At 31.2% G+C, this 22,439-nt stretch overlaps 1 protein-coding gene across 9 annotated transcripts in view; it reads left to right on the top strand.

Annotated features, from left to right (window-relative positions):
* The window catches only part of FAM135A (family with sequence similarity 135 member A), a 112,041-nt gene that overhangs the window by 39,514 nt on the left and 50,088 nt on the right, over positions 1–22,439 (top strand). For 6 of the 9 annotated variants that reach the window (XM_079146491.1, XM_079146495.1, XM_079146489.1 and 3 more), the window contains 7 exons: positions 5,576–5,715; positions 5,853–5,923; positions 7,378–7,551; positions 10,796–10,922; positions 11,755–11,908; positions 15,421–15,498; positions 18,047–18,096. In XM_079146491.1, coding sequence (XP_079002617.1) covers positions 5,576–5,715; positions 5,853–5,923; positions 7,378–7,551; positions 10,796–10,922; positions 11,755–11,908; positions 15,421–15,498; positions 18,047–18,096 — 794 coding nt within the window. The remainder of the gene's footprint in view (positions 1–5,575; positions 5,716–5,852; positions 5,924–7,377; positions 7,552–10,795; positions 10,923–11,754; positions 11,909–15,420; positions 15,499–18,046; positions 18,097–22,439) is intronic. The other 3 variants (XM_079146490.1, XM_079146497.1, XM_079146494.1) reach the window with 1 other exon arrangement.

The raw sequence follows: 22,439 nt of genomic DNA, 5'->3' as shown, positions 1-22,439 counted from the left end.
AACAGAATGAAATTAAACCCCTATCTCTCACCCTGCATAAAACTCAACTCAAAGTGGATCAAGGACCTCGGAATCAGACCAGCGACCCTGCTTCTTATAGAAGAAAAAGTAGTTCCAAATCTTCAACTTGTTGGCTTAGGATCAGACTTCCTTAACAGGACTCCCATAGCACAAGAAATAAAAGCAAGAATCAACAACTGTGATAGATTCAAACTAAAAAGCTTTCTCTCAGCAAAGGAAACTATCAGTAATGTGAAGAGAGAGCCTACAGAGTGGGAGAATATCTTTGCCAATCATACTTCAGATAGAGCACTAATTTCTAGAATCTATAAAGAACTCAAAAATCTCTACACCAAGAATACAAATAATCTAATCAATAAATGGGCTAAGGAAATGAACAGACACTTCACAGAAGAAGATGTACAGGCAATCAACAGATATATGAAAAAATGTGCAACATCTCTAGTAATAAGAGAAATGCAAATCAAAACTACCCTTTGATTCCATCTCACTCCAATTAGAATGGCGATTATCAAGAACACAAGCAACAATAGGTGTTGGCGAGGATGTGGGGGAAAGGTACACTCATACATTGCTGGTGGGGTTGCAAATTAGTGCAGCCACTCTGGAAAGCACTATGGAAATTCCTCAGAAAGCTTGGAATGGAACCACCATTTGACCCAGCTATCCCACTCCTTGGCCTATACCCAAAGGACTTAAAATCAAGTATACTACAGAGATACAGCCACATCAATGTTCATAGCGGCTCAATTCACAATAGCCAGACTATGGAACCAACCTAGATGCCCTTCAGTTGATGAATGGATAAAGAAACTGTGGCATATATATACAATGGAATATTACTGTCATAAAGAATGATAAAATTATGGCATTTGCAGGCAAATGGATGAAATTGGAGAATATCCTTCTAAGTGAGATAAGCCAATCTCAAAAAACCAAAGGATGAATGATCTCGCTGATAAGCGGATGATGACATATAATTTGGGGTGGGAAGGGTTAGCATTAGGGTTAGGGTTAGGTTTAGGGTTAGTATTAGGGAGGGGCACAAGAATTGAGGATGGAAGGAATGTATAGAGGGAAAAGGGGTGGGAAGAGTGGGGGAGAGGAAAAAAATAACAGAATGAATCAAACAGCATTATCCTGTGTAAATTTATGATTACACAAATGGTATGCCTTTACGCCATGTACAAACAGAGAAACAACATGTATCCCATTTGTTTACAATTAAAAAAAAAAGAAGAAGAAGAAAAAGAAAATATCCCACTGGCTGCAGACAAAGAAAAAGATAAAACAATTATGGTACATACAGTGGTGAATCTCGAGGGACCACTTCTCTCCCTGAAATGCAGTCAACTATGAAAAAGGTATGAAAACTCCAAAAACAGAAGAATTTCTCCCTTCTGAGAGCCTCAGGGGAGTTCCTGGCTGAATGACTGGCCCAGGTTCTCACAGTGAGTGTCACATACCCTGTTGTGAGCTGGCCTGATACTGCCTGTGCTCCCACACTGTGTCTGGCACCAGGAACAGTGCCACTGGAGCCCCCGGGGCTAGGCCTAGACCCAAGGGGCCTCAAGGTAACAAGTCCTATGAGCAAATGTCCAAGTCCAAACAGGATGATAGACATCTTGAAGCTTCTCTTTGAGGGACTTGTACAGGCAACATTTCAGAACCACCAGTGCATTGAAGACCCTGAATGGATGGAATTGAAATAATACTACCTCCATGGAATGGGCCCTAGAGATAAAAATTGGTTTTTGCATAAAAATGAAGTCATGATTTTATACAAAAAAAAAAAAAGAAATTCATAGCAGTAAATGCCAAAATTTAAAAAAAAGAAAAAATAAATAAATAAATGAAATAAAAGGGATGGTGATGTAGCTCAGAGGTAGAACACTCCTGCGGTCAGTCACCAGGGTTGGGAGAAGAAAATTTTTCTTCCTTTTTCCTGAAATGTTATGTTTTGTCTTTATTTGACTAACTCTTTTTCATGGTATTTCAACTCAAATACTTATCAACAGCCTTTTCTGACTCCACAAAGTTCATTCTGATATAAGAAGTTGCATAGCATTCTATCCTTTTTAACACTTTTATATAGAGGTAATTTGCAGAATTAGATGAGGTCAGGTAAAGTTTGGTTTAGTTGGATTCACTCCATTTAACAGGATAATACATAACAGAGTAATTTTTATTGTGAGTTGTTACACATCATGAGGTTATATGATAACACTTTTATTAAATAATGAATTCCCAGGGATTTGACCCTTTAAGAATTATAATACTACCAGTACCTTCAAATCCTCCTGACTTTCAGAATGCTCATCCTGACTTTCATGTTAATGATTCTTTTGCTTTCTCTCTAGTTTTATCATCTTTGGATGTATCCAGTGAAAGACCTGGTTGAGTGTGACAAAACTGAATAGCAAGCACAAATCCAGTTGTATAAGAAAGGTGTAATACTACTGTTATTTTTAAAAGGCTCAGTCTTAGTCAGCTTCTTTGCTGCTGTGACTAAAAGACCTGACAAGAACAATTTTAGAAGAGGAAACTTTTATTTGAGGGTCTTGGTTTCAAGGTCTCAGTCCATAGACAACTGGCTCCATTCCTTTGGGCTCAAGCTGAGGCAGAACATCATGGCAGAGGGATGTGGCTCACATAATGATCAGGAAGCAGAGAGGGAGCTCCACTCACCAGATAAAAAATATATACTCCAAAGGCATGCCCTCCAGGGATCCACCTTCTCCAGCCACACCTTCCTTGCCTTCAGTTACCACTTAGTTAATCCTAACAGTGTGAGTAATTCAGTGATTGGATTAAGACTCATGACCTGATATTTCTCCTCTAAACCTTCTTGCATTGTCTCACACATGAGCTTTTGGGGGACACTGCACATCCAAACTTAACAGGTTCCCAGAATAAGAAAGCTGAACAGTTTCAGGGTTATAGTATGCTTCTATATATCAAAAAGGTTTTAAGATCTCCTTTGAGGAAGTTAATGGGTAATATCAAAAATGAATTATATAAAATGTAGAGCTCACCACATTAGGAGCTTCCAGCAAGGCTATAATGTGATAAAAAATTGGATATCCAACGTATTGCATCTAAACTTACCATGACCTTCTTCCAACTCTTAGGAGCATAACAAAGCAGAAAGCTTCTGTGAGGTGAAAATATCCTAAAATGATGTAAGGCAATAGAACAGAAATCTTATTAGTGCACCTTCCAACAGTCCAAGTACTAAAAAGAATCTGTTCAGGTTTTAAAGTTTTCTTTGGATTAAAATATGGTACTGTGGTAGTGGAGATCAATCATATGACAGACTTCAACATATCTGTCTTTTGAGGCACACTAATCCGATCTTACTTCAGATGTCTGATAGGCCTCAGTTCAGTGATGACTGAAATGGGAGCTGATTGGTGATTCTGATAACATATATGGGACTTGACTCTTTGATCTTCATTTTAGAGAGATGATAGGTTACTTGATAAGTCATTGTTGGTCAAAGTCCCCATGTTAAGAACTGAGGTCTGGGGTTATGACTCAGTGGTGGAGCACTTGCCTAACATGTGTGAGGCATTGGGTTCAATTCTCAGCACCACATAAAAACAAATTAAAAAAAAGGTATTTTGTCCCATCTACAACTAAAAAAAAAAAAAAACACAAAAAAAAAACAAAACTATTAAGCTAAGATTTTACCCTGTACGTTGTTGAAAATCTTCCAGTTTCCCATGTTTCTTACATTTTGTGAGCAAAGACACTTGAAAGACTGTTACAGACTAACAGAGTAAGCTTATGCAAAGTTTTGACAAGTTTTCTTACAGTTACTCAGAAAAGATTGAAGTTTTCAAAAATTAGAGTTCTTAGTTGTGACCAGAAACCCATAGTATGCATATTATCCACCTTTGTCTGCCTCCACATCACTCCCATAGGTCTTGGTGGCCATGGGCATAAGATGAACTGATGTGAATGAGAAGTTCATGTTGCTTGCTTTGCTGTGAATAATGAAATATTTTTGTCTTTATCCCAAGAGTCTTATGTCTTCTATCAGCAACTATGAAGCTGTGGCAGGTTAGTTGTTAGTTTGGTTGCACATAAGATAAAATTCTTGACAGTTCTTAAATTGTCAGAGAAGACTCTTGTTTATCTCCTTTCTGGAAAGGAAGAATCTAGCTGCCAGCTTTCTAGGAGCACAGTAGAGGAAGAAATCTGGGAATCTTTGCATTTAGCATATAAGATGCCTATGCTCCTATAATTGTGCTCTCAGTATTGCCGGTAACTTTGAGTTCAGAGGGCTTCTTTGTTATCCTCTCCAGAGAATAAACCTCTAGACTTCAACAGGGTTGAAAGAGGAGCATCAACATAATGGCATGCAGTAGGGGAAGGAATCTATTCCATTCTTTGCCGATAGGTTACCGTCTCAAGAAAACATTGCCTAACTTTTCTGTTCAGAATGACTGTCTTGCTCATCCTTCCTTCTCATTTTTTTCCATAGTAATCATTACTTTCATATTGTATCATGTACTAATTTTTTAAAAAATCTGTATTCCCCTTCCCCATTAGAATGTAAGCTTTACGAGGTCAGAGATTTTTAATTCTTGGATTTTATTATATATCACTAACACTTAGAAAGTACCTGGCACATATAGTCTTTCCAGAAATGTTTGCTAATTAGATGTGAATAAGTGACTAAAAGGAATTTGCATGTCTATTGTCATTGCTGTTGGTTTGAGAATAAATTAAAACATTTATTATCTATAAGTCAGTGATATGTCTTTTTAAAAGCTTTAAGTATTGCTATCAATTAAGTGTATAGGTAGTTTTCACTGACAATTATTGTTAGTCATTCCAGAGCAATTTAGAATCATTTCTTATCTGACCTTACAATTCCACTTAGTTATGTTTGAGTATTTCTAGCATTCTTACTCAACAAATATTGGCTGTTTTATTGGAAGAGACAGTGGAGTTTGCTGAAGAATTTGATGTGAGGCATGGAGAAAGGAGCATAATTGGCAAAGATCACAGATCTAGTAAGGGGCAGAGCTAGATTTTACATCTAACCAGTCTGATTCTAAAGTCTGTTTTCTTAATCACTACTATGCTGCTTCTTGGTGAAGTGAGATAGAGGAAAGCTAGCAAAAAAGACTAAACTTGTCCAAAAAGCCAAATTAAAGAACTGTAAAAATGAGATAATATATAACCATGTTACATGCTGATTTTAAGTCAAGTAAGTGAGGGCTGAGAATTTTCCGTTGCATTTAGCAAAGCACAAGTCATTAATGCTCCTGATAAAATCAGTTAAATGCATCAAAGTCTAGTTGAAGTGTGAATTATTGCCTTATTTACCTTTCAGATTAGGTTTAGTCATAGAACAGTTTTATAATGGTTATAATGTATTTATTCATTTTCATCACAGAAATTAGTAAACTTTAAGAAATGTTCTAATACTTCTATGTAAAGTAATAATAATGGAGTAATCAAGCTTTAGTACTTTAAAGGAAAAGTACTTATACTATTATATTTTGTCTTTTGCCTATCAATTACATCTTATCTTTTTTAGGTATGACTTTAGCCTTTCCAGCTTCAGTTCATGATTCTCTGATTTGCAGTAAAACATTTCAAATTCTGTACAAAAATGAAGAGGTCGTTTTAAATGATGTTATGCTCTTCAAAGTTAAAATGTTGTTGGATGAAAAAAAGGTAAACATCTCTTCACATATATGTAGATACAAATTTTTTTCTTTTTTTAATGTCTATATTAAGGTATATTTCTAACTTTCTAAGGTATATTCCTAACTTTCTGAATATTCATAAAGCATCTCATAATTTCTCTTTAGATTGAAGAAACCCTTGAGGAAATGAATTTTCTGTTATCCTTGGATCTACACTTCACAGATGGAGATTATTCGTAAGTAGGCTAGTCAAACAGTTAAGAATTCTTTAGGTATACTCATGCCTGTTATTTATTAGATTCCCCATTTTCTTTTCAGAATTCAGCCCATCCTTTCTTGTTTATTTTTTGGGAGAGTGATTAGAACTGCTCTTTCGTGCTCAGGCTGATTCCTTAACTCCAGGTAGCAAAATCAGATAAGATGAAGAAATAGAAGATTCTAGAAATTATACAGTTGATATAATATCACTATCATGAGGCATTTAAATATAACTGAATTATCATTGGCAAATCTTTCTTAGTAGTATGAATTATGCCTTCTTTAGGTGAAACTTTGTTGATATCTGAGAATTATCAAGACTGATGACTCTTAGGCTTGACTATTGTTTTTGTCCTTGAGGAAGTTTTAAGGCTAGATACCCTGAATTTGCCCACACACCTGAACATCTGAACATATATTTTAGGGACAAATTGTGCTTTTAATCATTTAAAACAAGAATCAGAGATCTATTTTGCCATTTTATTTTTGGAGGCCTTTTTTTCCCTCCATTTCAATGAAGTTTTAGAACTACTACTTAAAAATTGTACATAAATTCAGAATGTATGTAGGACTGAGTAGTTAGTTACATTGTTGAAAGGACTCCTTTAGATTTCCTCTTCACTATCATAGAACAGTAAGAATTTTTTATTTAATAACTACTGCTCCTGTGTGATACTTGTTTATTACAAGAGTTTTTAAAGGCTTCTTTGTTGCTTTTAACCAAGTCAGTTCTTTAAGTGGAATAAGCCAAAATCAATAGTTAGTTCATATATTAGCTGTAAGTAGTTATAATGTATGTGTATATTTGTAAAAGTATATTTGGTTATAATTTTTATGACATTGTTGCATATTTTTGTATGTGTAGATGTAATGACAGACTAAATATAATAAAAATATTTTACTGAATAAACAGTGACTTGCCATTTTTAGCAGCATTTAATACAGTAAAAATAATTTGAAGTATCTTTTGGGATTTTTACACTATATTTTTAACCTATGTTATACTGTAGTCTTGTAATAAACAGTATTCCCCATGGAGTAAAATTTAAGATGAGATTAATTACTGAAGTATAAAAAGGACTCATTGTATAGGGATAATTATAGACCATATCATGGACTGAAAGAGAATGGCAAGTAGAATCTGGTTACTTTCTTGGTATGTTTCATATTGTTTCCTAATGCAAATTTGAGGCTCCTAACATTATTCTCATTCTAAATTTTTAAAAAATTATTAAGCAGGAACTAGGGGTATAGCTTAGTGGTAGAGCACTTGCCTGGCATCCTTAAGGCCCTGAGTTTGATCCCTAGCACAATGAAAGAAAAAAAAGTAATTTAGCAAATGTTTTTGTAGTTTAAGCTGCCCTACAAAATATTGGCCTTTACTAAACATCCTTTCCTAAATATTTATATGCAAATGTGTTGCTTTTTATAGGGCAGGTGATCTGAACGCCTTGCAACTAATAAGTAGCCGAACATTGAAGCTGCACTTTAACCTCTACAGAGGACTCCATCATCATATCAATGTTATGTTTGATTATTTCCACCTTTCTGTTGTGTCTGTTACAGTCCATGCATCATTGGTTGCACTACACCAGCCGCTAATAAGGTAACTTTAACCAATACCCTATCCTTAGTAATGTAATGTTTTTCATTTTTATAATGAAAACATGTACTTTGATAAAGATAATGAAATGGTAAAGAATTTTTAAATTCATAATTAGTAAGAAATACTTCTGCTGGGAATTTTGTAATTTCAGTGGCTCAGGAGGCTAAGGCAAGAGGATCACAAGTTCAAAGCCAGCTTCAGCAACTTAGCAAGGCTCTGCAACTTAGTGAGAACCTGTCTCAAAATTTTTTAAAAAAGGGCTAGCATTGTGACTCAGTGGTTAACTGCCCCTGAGTTTAATCCCTGGTACCAAAACAGGGAAAAAAACAAAACAAAACAAAAAACTTTCATTTTATACAAACATAATAAAATGATTAAGAGTGATGGATCATTAGATTGTAGCATTTTTCTTACAGAAGTATGGAACAACCTTTGTTCATCCCAAATGAGTTGACTAAGTGAAAGAATACAATCCAGAAATAACCATATAATATTGTTTAGTCTGTACCTGTTTTTTTAATCTAATACTCTATTGTTATTACTCCTTTTCTCGGAAAATATATAAATTTTTTCTTAGTTTTCTTTGTTTCTTCTCTGGATGGGCTAATTTTATCTTGTTAATGCTATGCTGTACGGTAATTATTGCTTTCTAAGTTATTAACCAGTTCTATGGATTTTTACCTCAAATTTTTAAACTACGTCATATAGTTTAATGTGAAGACATAATTTTTCTGGATCATAATAAGTGTGTTAGAATAATTTTTTTCTAACCACTTCTGTGGGAAGTCAAATTATCTTTTGTTACATAAGAATACAATTCAAATCCTTCAGATTATAAGTTTAACAGCATCCTTGTAGTATGGGCAATTGATGAACACTTCAGATCAGTAACCTCTATGAAAAGACCTCAAGTGAATTTGATTTCTGAACTGTCTACCCTCTCTGACACAAATCTGATTCTGACAGCTGTATTAGGGATGATGCTTAAAGGATACCATGGTAAGCTGATTTATCAGAAAGCTAAGTGGGTCAATTTGTAGAATTAGCCTCAGAATTTATAGAAGCCTAACACAATTTAACATATTAACTATAAATAACAGCCTCTTGTGGAATATCTTTACATGTTTTAAAAACCATAATTGAGAATGTTTTCCATTGTATTGCTCCCTTTTCTCTTACATGGAGATCATTTTCACCTATCTCTGGGGTGTAGAGCCAAGAATAAGACTATTTTGACTTGCTTTACCTTCATATTCTATAATAAGATCTGTAACTGGTTGTTTTGCTATCTTTGTCTTACCTTTTAGGCCTTCGAGAGGCTGTGCTCAGTTGCTGTAGCTTTTTAAGCAGGAAGGTGTTTGTTATATATAACTTTTTTATAAACTTCAAAACATTTTGGAAGTTGTTCCAGAATAGTTTAGTGTGTAATAACATTTTAACTGAAACATCTTTGACAAGAAAGTAGTTTTTGCAAACTCTACATCAAGTAATGTAAAATACTACTTTAATATGAATTACATGGCCAGGTTTTACTGCCAAAAGTTTGTTTATAAAATATATTGCTATTGTTTTCTGAATCTCGTTTTTGTAGCTTCAGTAAAATCCCTCATTAAACTATTGTAACTTTAAAAAAAAAGAAACTTCCAAGACGATCTTTGTAAAGCTAGCTTAGTTTTTCTCCTGAAAAACGTACAATTTAAAATTTAGCTCATGTTCTTAATGTTGCTTTTTAAGGCTCTAATTAAATAGAGTGGTGATATTCACACCACTATCCCAAGTGGTTAGTGTGCTTCCCCTACAGTGCACTAGTTTTTCACAGACAAGTAGGAGAAAGGGGTAGCTCATTTCCTAGAGACTGTCTCCTGGAAGAAGACATTTTTGGTTCAGAATTAGAAACCTAGAGGCTTAAGTGTTAGCTCTGGTTAGTAACTGGGAAAGAAAAACAGCTTAGGATACTGTTCATCACCTGTCTGCCATGGACCCTTAGGTCTACTCTTTTGCTGCTAGAACTTTGCCTTGAAAGCAGCAGCATTTTCCCCTGCCTGTCCTTGCCTGTAAGTGAGAAGATAGAAAAGGGGGACACAGAGGATAAGAAAAAGCTTTTGCTGGTGGTGTGCTGGTAAAGGGGTCATTGTGTGTAAAGGTAACATTCTTTGCTGCTGATGCTTCAACAAGTTTTTCCTGAAGTTTATTATAGATGGTTTTTTTGTTCACTGAACAGATTAGAAAAAAAATACTAACTTGTAAATTATCTTCTTAAAATGTTATTTTTACTTAAAATAATTTATATAGTCAATGAACTATAAACCTTACATTAATTATTTAAACTAAAAGGGTTTAACATTTCTTTGTTTTTTAGTATGATCTCTATCTTATATTTAAGTAACAACTTTTTTATAACTTCTGAAAAACAAATTGTAGCAAGTAGAGTTTACTACTGACTTACAATTCCCTTTTTGGCAGGATATAGATAATTTATTTTTGCAAAGTAAATTGATTTTGTAGACAAACACTACTTTTTACTTATGGCAAAACTGATTTATTTTTCTGTCTTTTTCCTTTTGCCAAACTACCAAACAGTTCAAATGTTTTGACCTACTTTATCTCAAATACAATTGTATATGATATTTAAACAATCAAACAAATATACTTATTCTGTGGAATTTATGAAATACTAATTATAATGTTAGTACTAACAGAAGTAGTTTATATACTATGTGATTGAAGTGGTGCTTTGAAGCTCTTAGGAAAATTATCTTAATAAAGTTCAAAGCATTTTGGTAATGAGAATTAAAGGAAAGAACCACCTATTTTTTCCTGAAACAGAGGTATCAGGTAGCTTTACTAATTTTTCTTTTTCTGTATTTAAATGAGAACTCTTTATTATTGTAAATAGCATTCATATTTGATTGTTAACTTTTGAAACTTTGTGACTAGTGATCAGTATTTCCAAATCAAAGCTTGACTCTCGTTTGTCCCTTATCTACTCTAGGATCCTACCCTATTTCATCTTTAGTATCCTTTGAGACTTCCTAAAGCCCAAAGATAGACAGTTATCAAATATCTAGCCTTATTTTTTTAATACTCATTGTATTTTTTATAGTTTTTCAGATTAAAATACTTTAGAACTTACAATCTAACAAATCCTTTGCTTTTCTATTCCTCTAATATATTCTTTTGTAAATAGCTAGATTGCAGTAGACTGTTAAAGCAATAATAATGTAATGCTTGCTTATTCCTTCAGCTTTCCTCGTCCTGTGAAGACTACTTGGTTAAATAGAAATGCACCAGCACAAAACAAAGATTCTGTGATTCCTACTCTTGAAAGTGTGGTCTTTGGGATTAACTACACAAAACAGTTATCACCAGATGTAAGAATTGAATATGTTTATAAATATTCTGTTTCCTCTTATTTTATTTGCCCTTATCTTAAAAGAAATGTTTGAAACTATTTTATCTGTGAATGTGGTATTTCTTTTGTTAATTATTTGGGCTCAACAACTTAAGATATCTAAATATAATTGTAACAAATTGGTTAGTTCCAGTTATGTAGTATGAAAACTACCTAATATTTCAAAATTTTACCAAATTTAGTCAACAGAGATCTTTGAGAACCAGTTAAATATTTTTAAACTTGTGACTGTCAGTTCCTGCTCCCTTAACAGAACTGGTTGAATCTTTCTAAAGGAGCCTTTAAAGAACAGTGTCCAGAGTTGAGACCCAACTTAGAGTAGTACAAGTATAGCCATTACTATAAAAGGAAGAAGGACTTTTACTATAAATGCAGAGTGTCCCTCAATATAATATGGATTTCCTGTTACCAAAAATGATAATGTAATCTGCTTTTTTGTTTATAAAAATCTACTATAATCATGTATGGTGTCACATGCTTGAATCCCAGACATTCAGGAGCCTGAAGCAAGAAGTTTAGTGTCAGCCTTGGCAACTTAATGAGACCCTATCTCAAAATAAAAATTGTTTTAAGAAAGCACTTGGGATATAGCTTAGTGGTAGAGCACAACTCTTAACTGAAATTACTGTGGCCACATTTTATGTGTTTACTTTTATGAACAGCTCTCTTAAATATGTTGAATTTCTTATGTAATTGACAAATGCTTAGTATATCTTTTCCAAGTTTGAAGTGTAATATTTTTATATTCTTGATTACTAATGTTTTGTTTTCCAAATTTGTTCTTTGTTTAGGGTTGTAGCTTCATCATTGCAGAGTCTTTCCTACATCATGCCTATCATTTTCATTATACACTTTGTGCCACTTTGCTGCTAGCCTTCAAGGGATTGCACAGCTACTTCATTACGGTAACAGAAGAGATTCCCTCTTGTCAGAAACTAGAACTGGGTATGTTAAAAGTAGCTAGACCTGTCCTACAGTTCAAATCATTCTTTTACTCTTCTTCTATTGGTTAAGAGCTTTGCCTTAGTTTTTCTGTACTAAATCTGTACTTTTTGTGTGCTTCATTTTTACTTCTCTCTCAATTCTAACTTTTTCAGCCTTTGTTAATCACTTTGTGTAATTAAAATTCTGTTATAATGTTGAGGAATAAACTTCTCAATTAGTTTGAAGTGAGTCTTTTGATAGATTTTTTTAAAGATCATATGCCAATGTAATACTCCTTAAAATTCAATCAGAAATCATACTACAAAGTAAAATAATTATCTGTAAAATTATACAAAGGAAAATTCCAAATATATAACAGTCTAAGCAGATTGTGGGTATTTGGAATATTTTCATATGCATTTAGTTTTAAATTATCTCAAATCTCTATTCCTTTTGTATCACTTTAGGAAATAATAGCATTACTCTGTATTTTAACATTTTGAAAATTTATTTAAATCATTTTTAAAAATCAAGTTTCAATTTTAATCTGAATAGTATCTACATGTGTTACATACATAATAAAAATCATGCTGGGTTGATTATATGTAACATTTGTAGTTTCCAAAGTGCTTTTATATACATCCTTTCACAGAAGATAAATTGTTGGAATTGGCAAAATGAGTTTTTTTCAGACTTTTTATATCATTCTTATAAGCTTTTATTTTCAAATACCTTCTCATAAAAAGCACAATTATCTTTTCTGAATAAATTTTTTTATCGTTATATATTTGAATAAATCAGGAAATTGCCTTTAAAATTTTACTTAATCTATATTCTATATATGTATTTCTTAGTTCTTCTAGGATCTCAATATCTTAACAATATTCATGCATTCTCTAAAATGGTCACTATTACTGAAAGTAGTTGGTGGGTTTGAGACTAATTAGACTTTTTTTTTTTTTTTTTAATTGTTTGGGGTTACAGAACAATTGCAAGGATTCATACTTATCCCACAACTCAGCCCTGAGAAAACGCTGGATATTGTACCATTGCCTATCAAGGCATTACTCTAGTGATTCAGTTAATTCCATTATTAATCAGTTCAGTTCACCCTTTCTTCTCTTGACTAGACATAGGTATTAACTGCTCAGAATGCTTGATTCAGTAATCCCAGTGTATATACACATCAAGCAAAAGGAAAATGTGCCTATTCTTTTTTGACCATGTGTTGTTCCTCAAAACAAAAGTGGTAGTGTGGAAAAGATAACCTTTTGATCTTATTCTCTGAAATACTCTCTTTTTTCCTTGCTGTTTCATGTACTTTGACTTTCCTATTTCTCTTAGGAAAACTCCTTAGAAGAATCCTGCCTCAAAAGTAAACGGTTTTAAATGTTTTATTTTGAGAGTCATTTATATAATAGAGCTAACTTAGGCTTTTCTTTATCTTCAATTAATGGAAAAATTATGTTTAAATATTTTTAAATTTTGTGGCTTGAAACTCAAAAAACATTTTCCTAGAAGAATATAGTATCAAATATTGTAAAAGAATACTGTAATAGAATTCAAGGAGGCTTTATCATTGTGCTTAAGAGAACACATTTGGAGCTATTTCTGTCACTTTCTCACTTTGCATCTATAAATATGAAGTGGTTTTCATTTGTAAGGTAAGGAGACTGAAAGAAATCACATGTGGTGCATGAGTCAGAAAGGAAAGGTGTAGACACTCAAAAGGCAGAGGGTGTAAAGTTGCTCTAGGAATAACACTTTCTAACAGTGTAATTCCCGTGGACTTTTTATTAGCACCTACTTTGTCAATCACTGTGCTAGGTGCTGAGGAAAGGATGCTCTCTGTCGTCAGAAACCTTTTGACTTATATTTCCTCTCCTTTCATAGCAACTATAATAAGAAATCAGCTCAGTGTTGGGATGAGCAGGAAAAATTTTCTGAGAAAGCAAGGCTTCTTGTGGTTTATGAGATAGGCCTATAAATGCCTTTGTAAAAATGTCCATCTGCATATAATATTCAAGTAGATGTAATATTTACAAATGAAAAAAATGCATGAATCACATTTTTAACCTAGGGAAAAAATATTTCTCAAAAATTAGAAAGTATGTTTTGTTGGTAAAATGTTTAATTAGTAATTAAACAAAACAAAAGCCTTATTTCATATAGCCTAGGCATCATTACCACTTATTAGTATTCTATTCATATAACTTCAGCATGATAATTTATTAGGATTTAATATTTTTAATTTTCATTTAGGTAAGGATGGTTTTTGTTATATAACTTTGGGCTTATATATGTAATAATTTTAAAAGCCCTTAAATTTAATTTCAGGAGCCAGTTACTAAATGAGTTACTAAATGAGCCAGGTACTAAACTTTATTCCAAATAGCTTTCTTAATTATTTCATTAGATAATAAAATTCTAAAGTAAACCCAGACTTTGGTTTTAGATAATTTGATTGTAGAAATAGAATAAAATTATTAGTGCCTTACACATATATTTACTCAAAATCCATTTGTTGAATGGATGAAGTAGTGCAATACAGTGGATTATTACTTGAAAAATAGAGACATCAACACATAGCTTGTGACAGTTTCTTAGGGATTTTTTAAATCAAGGCTCATCTTCAGTAAATACTTATTAATAATACTTTTTGTTCTTAAACTTTTGTTTACTATTTGTTTTCTTTTCATTGTATATTTTAGTTTATTATTGAGTATATCCAGAGAACATCTAAAAATGTTCCTAACTATTAAAAAGTATTTGTTACATATTCTGAACTTTTCAACACTTTATTTTTATTATAGCAAAATAAAATTTTAGACACTAATAAATTTCCATAATATACTGTCGACTAAGCATCACTGTATTTACTAGTTTTAGTAAATGGATATAAAATAGTTCTTGGTCAAGAATGTATTGTATTTCCTTCTTTTTTTTCTTTCATTTTTTTTTTTCAAATAATCATATACCTAAAATTCTTAAACTCCACCATGTTTTAAAAAACTCTCTTTAACTAAGCTCTATTCCCAAATCTTTTTAAAAATAATATCTTGAGTTCCTTTCTGCTTTTTGCGTTTTTCTTTTTTCCTAGATGAATGATGTACATTTTTTGATGATATTAGTTGAATATTGGTTTGATGCAAGGAGCTCTACAGAAAATGAGTCAAGACTTCTGGAATCTAGGTTTTGGCAAGTCACATAACCTATGAGCCCTAGTACCTATACTTATGAAAGCAGGGAGATAACCTACTGATCTCTGCGATCCCTGCTAACACTAAAATTCTAAGTCAGAGAAATTAAAACATAAAAATAACATCAGAATATGGAATGTTGAGTGACACGTAAAAAGTAAATTTTAAAAAGTAATATAAAATTGAATGTACATCATTTGTGATTCTGATAAGCTAATTAACTAACTGCACTGTCAGATCAATACTAAATCTGTTAACAAGTTGGAAAATTCTAGTAAATTTTGTTGTAAAAGGAGTATAGTAACTAGTGCTGTGTACAATCCTTATAACTAGCCAAGGCCAACATGCAGGTCCTTTATCAGCGACTTCTCAGAAGAAAACAGCCAAGAACCCAGAAAGACACGTGTGTAGGTATGTTTACAAATAGGTTAATTAAATAATCCCTTTTAATTAGTATGGAATTTTGCTTTAGTGTCAAATTTCATAAATATAAATTTATTAATATAGTGTATTACCACCACTTTAAAGAACTTACTGGTAGGATCAGCTTTCTTTGTAGATAAATTTAAGTTAATTTCTTAATTTTTACTATTGAATTTTTTGTGTAAAATTAGAAATGGTAATTACAAAGATCTCTTTGACTTTTTCAGGATTCTTTTGAGTTTCTACAAATACCACTTTTTCAAAACTATGTATATTACCAGAATTTGCTGGTTGAATATTGCCTTAAATTTGCTTATCTTTAGATAGCTGTATTGGTAGTGAAATATGATTTAAAAACTAAAACTAGTTTCATGAATTGCAGAAATAAAGAAGAGAAACATCCTCAGTATTTGGTTTTGTGTTTTTAGTTAATTTGCTTTTTTTATCATTCTATTAAAAAATAACCTCCAGCCACTAATATCCTGATATTACATGTTAAAGGAAATTTAGAAAATAACTGTAAGATACATTTACATTTTGACCTAGCAACCCTACTTGTATCATAAATATATATGTACAGTCATATAAATATATATATACAAGCAGGTTTATTGCAGTATTGTTCAAACTGTGACAAAACACTAAAAAGATAATGACCATCATTTGGACAAAGAGTGGAACATGGAAGAAATTATGATGCACCCACAGCAAGGAATGTAGTCATTTTAGAAAATGCTTTAGAGCTGGGTCACAAATTGCTGTGTAAGACTACTGTGAGAAAAAAAGCAAGATGAAAAAAATGTACACAACACAACCCCATTTTTCTAAAATTTTATGTAAGGATATGTTCTAGATTGTAACTCTGAACTGGTAAGAAGAGCCAGTCCCCCAAAATACAATGTAAATTACATTTATACCTTTCTATAAAAGTGTCATTTTGTGTCATATGTTTCTTTAGAAGAAAATATAATTAAAATGGAATTTTAAACTCACTAATTGATTTTGAAAATTTCAGTTCTGATTTTGAAGTTAACTTTTGTTTTTATATATTCCTTAAGGTGGTGTTTGCATTGAAGTAACTCACGCTAGCTATAATTGAAATGTACCATTTTATGCCTTTAGGTAAATGTATGTAAATGTTAGAAAAATGCATCAAACTTAAAAAGTTTATTTTTTTTTAATTCAGAGGTAGGATATATAACCTACAGAACCAATTTTAATGATTTTATTTTATCATAGGAAAAGATCATGTGAAATCATGTTAGCAGAAGGAAATTTTTTATTTTAATGCAGATTTTTCTGCTGATTAACTTTAGTTTTGAAAAACCTAACACTAGGTTAGGTGTAAGGGTTTCACTATTACACCTAATAGTGAGTACCTAATTTACCTATTGGTGAAGTTATTTGTGAATTCAGTGAACTAATGAGTGAATTTCAGGATATCATAGAAGGTGTTCTTGTCTTTATATGAGAATAATCAAACTTGCTTTCACAACAAGATTGTGAAATTTTGGGTGATCATGACTCTGCTGTTATAGTACTTAGAAATATAGTTTGTTTGATTTCTTGTTAAAAATTAAAAATATCTAAAGATGATATTTTAGGCTTTAATATAGTTTCTTCCTTTATAAATAGTAATACCTTTATGTTCTAGTTTTTGTATTCCCTTGTAAATATTACCATTTTTAATTGTAAATTGTTCATTCCTTATGGATCATTATAACATATATTAAATACATCAGGATCATATGGCAAAAAAATTACCTCACTTTAAAAATTTCCTAGAGTGGGCTTCAAATGTCACTCAGTGGTAGAGTGCTTGCCTGTGCAAGGCCATGGGTTCAATTCTTAGTGGGGAGGGGGGAATCTTATAGAATACTAAGTTCATTAAACTAAGTTAGTAACCAACTTTTTATTGAAAAGGATTCTGTTGGATTGGGGATATAGCTCAGATGATAGAGTGCTTGCCTCACAAGCACAAGGCCCTGGGTTTAATCCCCAGCACTGCAAAAAAAGAAAACAAACAAAAAAAAAAGGATTCTGTTATCTATTTTCATTAAATAGCCCACAACCTAGGTATGTTTTAAATATGTTCTAGTTATAAAATTATTTTTACTTTATTTTATGAGTAGCTTATAAAAAGCAAAGCATAATCACATATAATAAAATATTAAACTTTACTGTAAATTATAAAATATGAAATACAGTAAGACTTAACTATATGTTTTATCTTCTCTGTGACATGGCTGTACAAGATACCTTACATATATAGTCAGTATTTTCTTGATAGTGTTGACCTCTTGTGAGAACTGAAACACAATAATGATCAGAACATTGAATTAATTTAATAATCATAGTACCTAAGTAATTAATTAATGTATTTATGAAAATATATTACAATGAAAATTCATTGAATATAGCCCATATATTTCTCATTCTTTTGGTTGTTTAAAGGGAATTTGTTTATATAACTTCAAAGGTAGTTTTCAGGTCTAACACTAAAATATTTCCTCTAATTACTCTTTACTCCTTTCAGAGGAAATGGATGTAGAAGCTCGACTTACTGAACTATGTGAAGAAGTTAAGGTACTTGGATTTTTAAAATTGACATTATCAAGTTATTTGAGTGGTTTCTGTTTCCTATTCTAAATATTTTGTCTAAGAAAACAGTTATTTATCTTAAAATACAGTTAATTCAGCTGATTATGGTAGAATCACACTTAGTTGATCAAAATAATTTTCCTTCAGCATAAAATTAACTTCATTTAAAAAGTATGTTATTCTGCATATAAATGAAGTATAAAGCACATTATTGATCAAAAGTATATGTTTTCTTCTGTTAGTTTATTCAGAAAATTTTTGGACGTATTTTCAAAGCATCACTTAAACTTACCTATCATGTTCTGTTATTTTAAAAAATGACAAATTGTGCTTAATCCCCAGTACAATAAAGGGGAAAAAAGACAATTTGTTCTAGCTCAACAGATCAATTTTTGTTATTCTTGCAGTTAAATTGAATAGATTTTTGTTTTTCTTCTTATTATTTCTTAATTTTTAATTGTTTATTTATCTTTATCCAGGAGACTAAACATTTTGACTATTTAGTTCGCCGTGTATTCACTCTGGTCAACTACATTAAAGATAAAATCAGAGGCTTGAATCAAAAAACTTGTGTATTTTATGTGAAGTTTTTTTTTGTATTTAAATTTTAATGAGGATTGACTAGATTTACCTTCTCCATAAAAAGTCAAAATATACAGTATATACATGTAATTTTGCCGACTATAAAGAATTTCTCTACAATTCAAATAAGTATTTTCTTTAGAACAAATGGTCTTATAATCATTTCCCAAAAAGGCAGTAAACACTTTAAAATAATCTTAAGATGTATGCAGTTAATATGAAAACTTCTGGAGTGTTTCACTGAAAGATTGAAAAAATTGAATAACTAGATTAACATGTTATTACTGTTGCACAGAAAAATAGTCACAAAAGATATCAGTTTTTCTCAAGTTAATCATTTTAATGACTCCAAATCAAATTCCCTCTGGGAATTTAAACTTGTATTTTAAAAATCATTTGAAGAAACATGAAAAAGACTAAGAAAAGCTTTAAAAATAATATAAATGTAGAAGTACTTGTCCAACTAGATATTTAAATATATATAAAACTACAATAAGAGAAATAAGAAAAATCCTTTTTCTTCTCTTAAAATGATAGGCAAGTCAGTCAAATTAAATAGCACTGAAGTAAGATATCTATGTGTAATAAGTATATGATAAAATATGAAGAACATTGAGATTATAAGTGATGTGGTAAGCTTAACCCTTTGTGCCATACTACAGAAGCAATTCTAAATGGACTAAATAGTTAAATGTTCAAAAAAATTAGAAATATAAGTAGTCTGATTTTGGAATATAGAATGACTCCTTCAGGCTAATAGTAAAGGACAAAATAAAATAGCTAATGATTCAAAACTCCTTTATAACAAAATATGCAAGCCATATATTAGAGGTCAATGTTTGTAATATTTATAACAGGCAAATTATTGCTGCTCACAATATATAAGGAGCTTCCATGTATCAATTTCATAATAATACCCTTGTGAAAAAGGAATACATACAGGTAATGTACAAATTGGCAATTCTTAGAATAAGTTAAGGTACTTAATTTGATATTTACTAAAAAACAGGGAAATGCAGATTTAAATAAGGAGTTTTTCTTGTTTGATTAGATTGGATTGGATTGGGTTTGACCCAGAAATTTGCAAAAATAAGAGTAATTGCTAATCGCCATTGTAGTAAGGATACAGGGAAACTAGGATCTGCATATGTTGTTAATGATGGTTTAAATTGGTATTTTTTTTTAGGTCACTTCATCACCGTTTTGAAAACATTTATTTAGTGCATGTTACCTCCCATATAAATTATTTAATATTCTATTTTATAAAAGTACTCACATGGTGCCCAAATATGATGATAAAGAACCTCATGAATTATTATAGACTCATAGTCATTTAAAAGAAGTAAATCTCTATGCATTGACATGGATTACTTAAGAAATATTTACTCAGTGAAACTCCACATCATGTACAACCACACAAATAGGATCCTAATTAGAATAAGTTATGCTCAATGTATGTATATGTCAAAATATACTCTCATGTATGTTTATTGATCTATGATGCCAGATATTGTTTTCATGCTGAAAAGCTCTTCATAATGAAAGTAAATTGATTATAAATATGATTTTATATATGTGAAAAACAAAAGCTATATATTTGATCTTGTTCATGTGATTACAAAGAAAATAATTTTTAAAGTTCTATTTAAGTTCTAGTATGTAAATGGGCATCATAAAATCTCACAACAGCCTAAGGTAAAATTTTAACAACAAAGAGCAGATAGAAGCTATAATGACAATATTAAAGAGTTTTTTAAAAATCAGTAATAAAACACATAGTCACGGTTTTTCATATTAGCACAGAATAGACGCCTAATTACAAAAAAGGCTAATAAACATATGAAAACTTCAGTCTCAGAAACTATAACAGAAACAAAAATTTACTCTAATGCCATTTTTAATTTATCATTTTGCCTGCATTTTTTTAACAGTATGTCTCAAGATGTGATGAGGTACAGACTTGTAGACCTTGTAGACCTTTTTCAGAGATTAGTTTGGTGATATGTACCCAAAACCAAAAAAAAAAAAAAAAAATCCCTTCTCATTCTATACCAAAGAAATAGTCAATTCATATGACTGTTTATAATGTTGTGAAAACATTAACCTGAATAAATAAATAATAGTAAAATGATTAAGTGAATTATGGGGTACTAGTTTCTAAAAAAGTTTTTCAGCCTTTAACAATTGTTTGATGATGTAGGAAAACACTCATATTGTGTTGTCCTGGGAAAATGGCCTAAAATCATGTGATTTTAGATTTTGTTCTATGTATGTAACAAAAAAAATTTGAAGTGATTGTTATGAAAATTGTATATATTTAAAACAAGATAATATTATTTCAAAAATATACAAAAGTAAAGTCTGACATTAATGCATATAAAAGATCTTGTCAAACTTAATTCTGATTTCCATTATAAAATAAAAAGAATTTTATCATTATTTTGAGATTTATTGTTAAGTATTTATACAAAGTAGAGGAGTAATTTATGTATACTTTAAGGGATGCTCTCTTGGAACCTCAGTGCTATGATCAGTAGGAAATGAAATAAATAATATTAAGCATCTCGATAGCCTTGTTCTCAGGAAAAAGTAGAGTAATGTATATCTACTTACATGTAGACTATACTAGGTATAGTGTTTTTTGCATTAATTACACAGTGCTGTCTAATTACTCTCAAATGTTTATCCAACTCTTACTTCTAAACTCCATTAAAATGATCCTTGGAACAATAATACTACAGGTTTCAGTTTATGTTAGTTTTATTTTAATCTCTATGAGTTCTTAACAGAGGCTTAAAAAACTTATTAGCTTTATTTCTAATACATTTATAAAATCGTTTCCTGGAACAGAACATGTCTGTAGTTTCCTAATGTTAACAAATGCCTATTCATGTGTGTTGTCTGTCTTTGCTTCCATTCCAGAATTCTGAGTTTGCCAAAAATCTTTGGGGGCTTTTCTCCTAACTAAAACCTATTAATTCCTTGTTCATTAATTTATTAATCTATTCATTTAGTAAATATTTATTGAATTATTACTGTTTGCCAGTAACTAGAGTTATAACAGCTGATAGTATGTAATCATAATTCCTTTGCTTCTTAATAATTTTTGCTTAATTTTTGTTTTATGTCAAGAGTAGGATAAATAAATAAAAGCATTATTTGGATGAGGAAAGAAAAGTCTGCTAAACTGTAGACTTCAAAAAGTAAAAGTAAGCATAGTAGTAGTATCATATGTAATATGTAGCAGTTAGGAGTATACAGATGGTAACTATATACCATTGGGTATATAATTGGAAGTAAATTTCAATGTTCCTGTATAGACTTGACTGCTCCTTCCTTTTTTAGGCTAGGGAAATGAGTTATCATCCATCTGTGTAGTTAAGATCGATTTGTTAGTGTTATCAGTAATTGAAATACATTTTTTTTTGCACCAAGATAATCTGCCTAAAAACTGACTGTAGCCTCAGTGAATTAAAGAATATGCTGTTCTCATAACAAAAATGCCTGCCCTCAAAAGAAGCAGTCATTCTGATTTGGAGTCTAATTTTATTAGTTTTTATTTTTAAATCTTTATTTTTTTTCAAGAAAACCAGTTGCATTTTAAGAGTCTTCGTGTCACATTACAATTTAGTACTCAACTTTCATGATCAGTTCATATGAATAAATAAATGCAATAATTTAATACCACTTTTATAACATTCCTGATAGCATTTTATAATGGTCTGTCTACCTGTTTTTCTCTCCTA

Source organism: Sciurus vulgaris, assembly GCF_902686455.1.
Source record: "Sciurus vulgaris genome assembly, chromosome: 7".
NCBI classification, from domain to species: Eukaryota; Metazoa; Chordata; class Mammalia; order Rodentia; family Sciuridae; genus Sciurus; species Sciurus vulgaris.
This window is presented reverse-complemented; position numbering and strand designations above follow the sequence as displayed.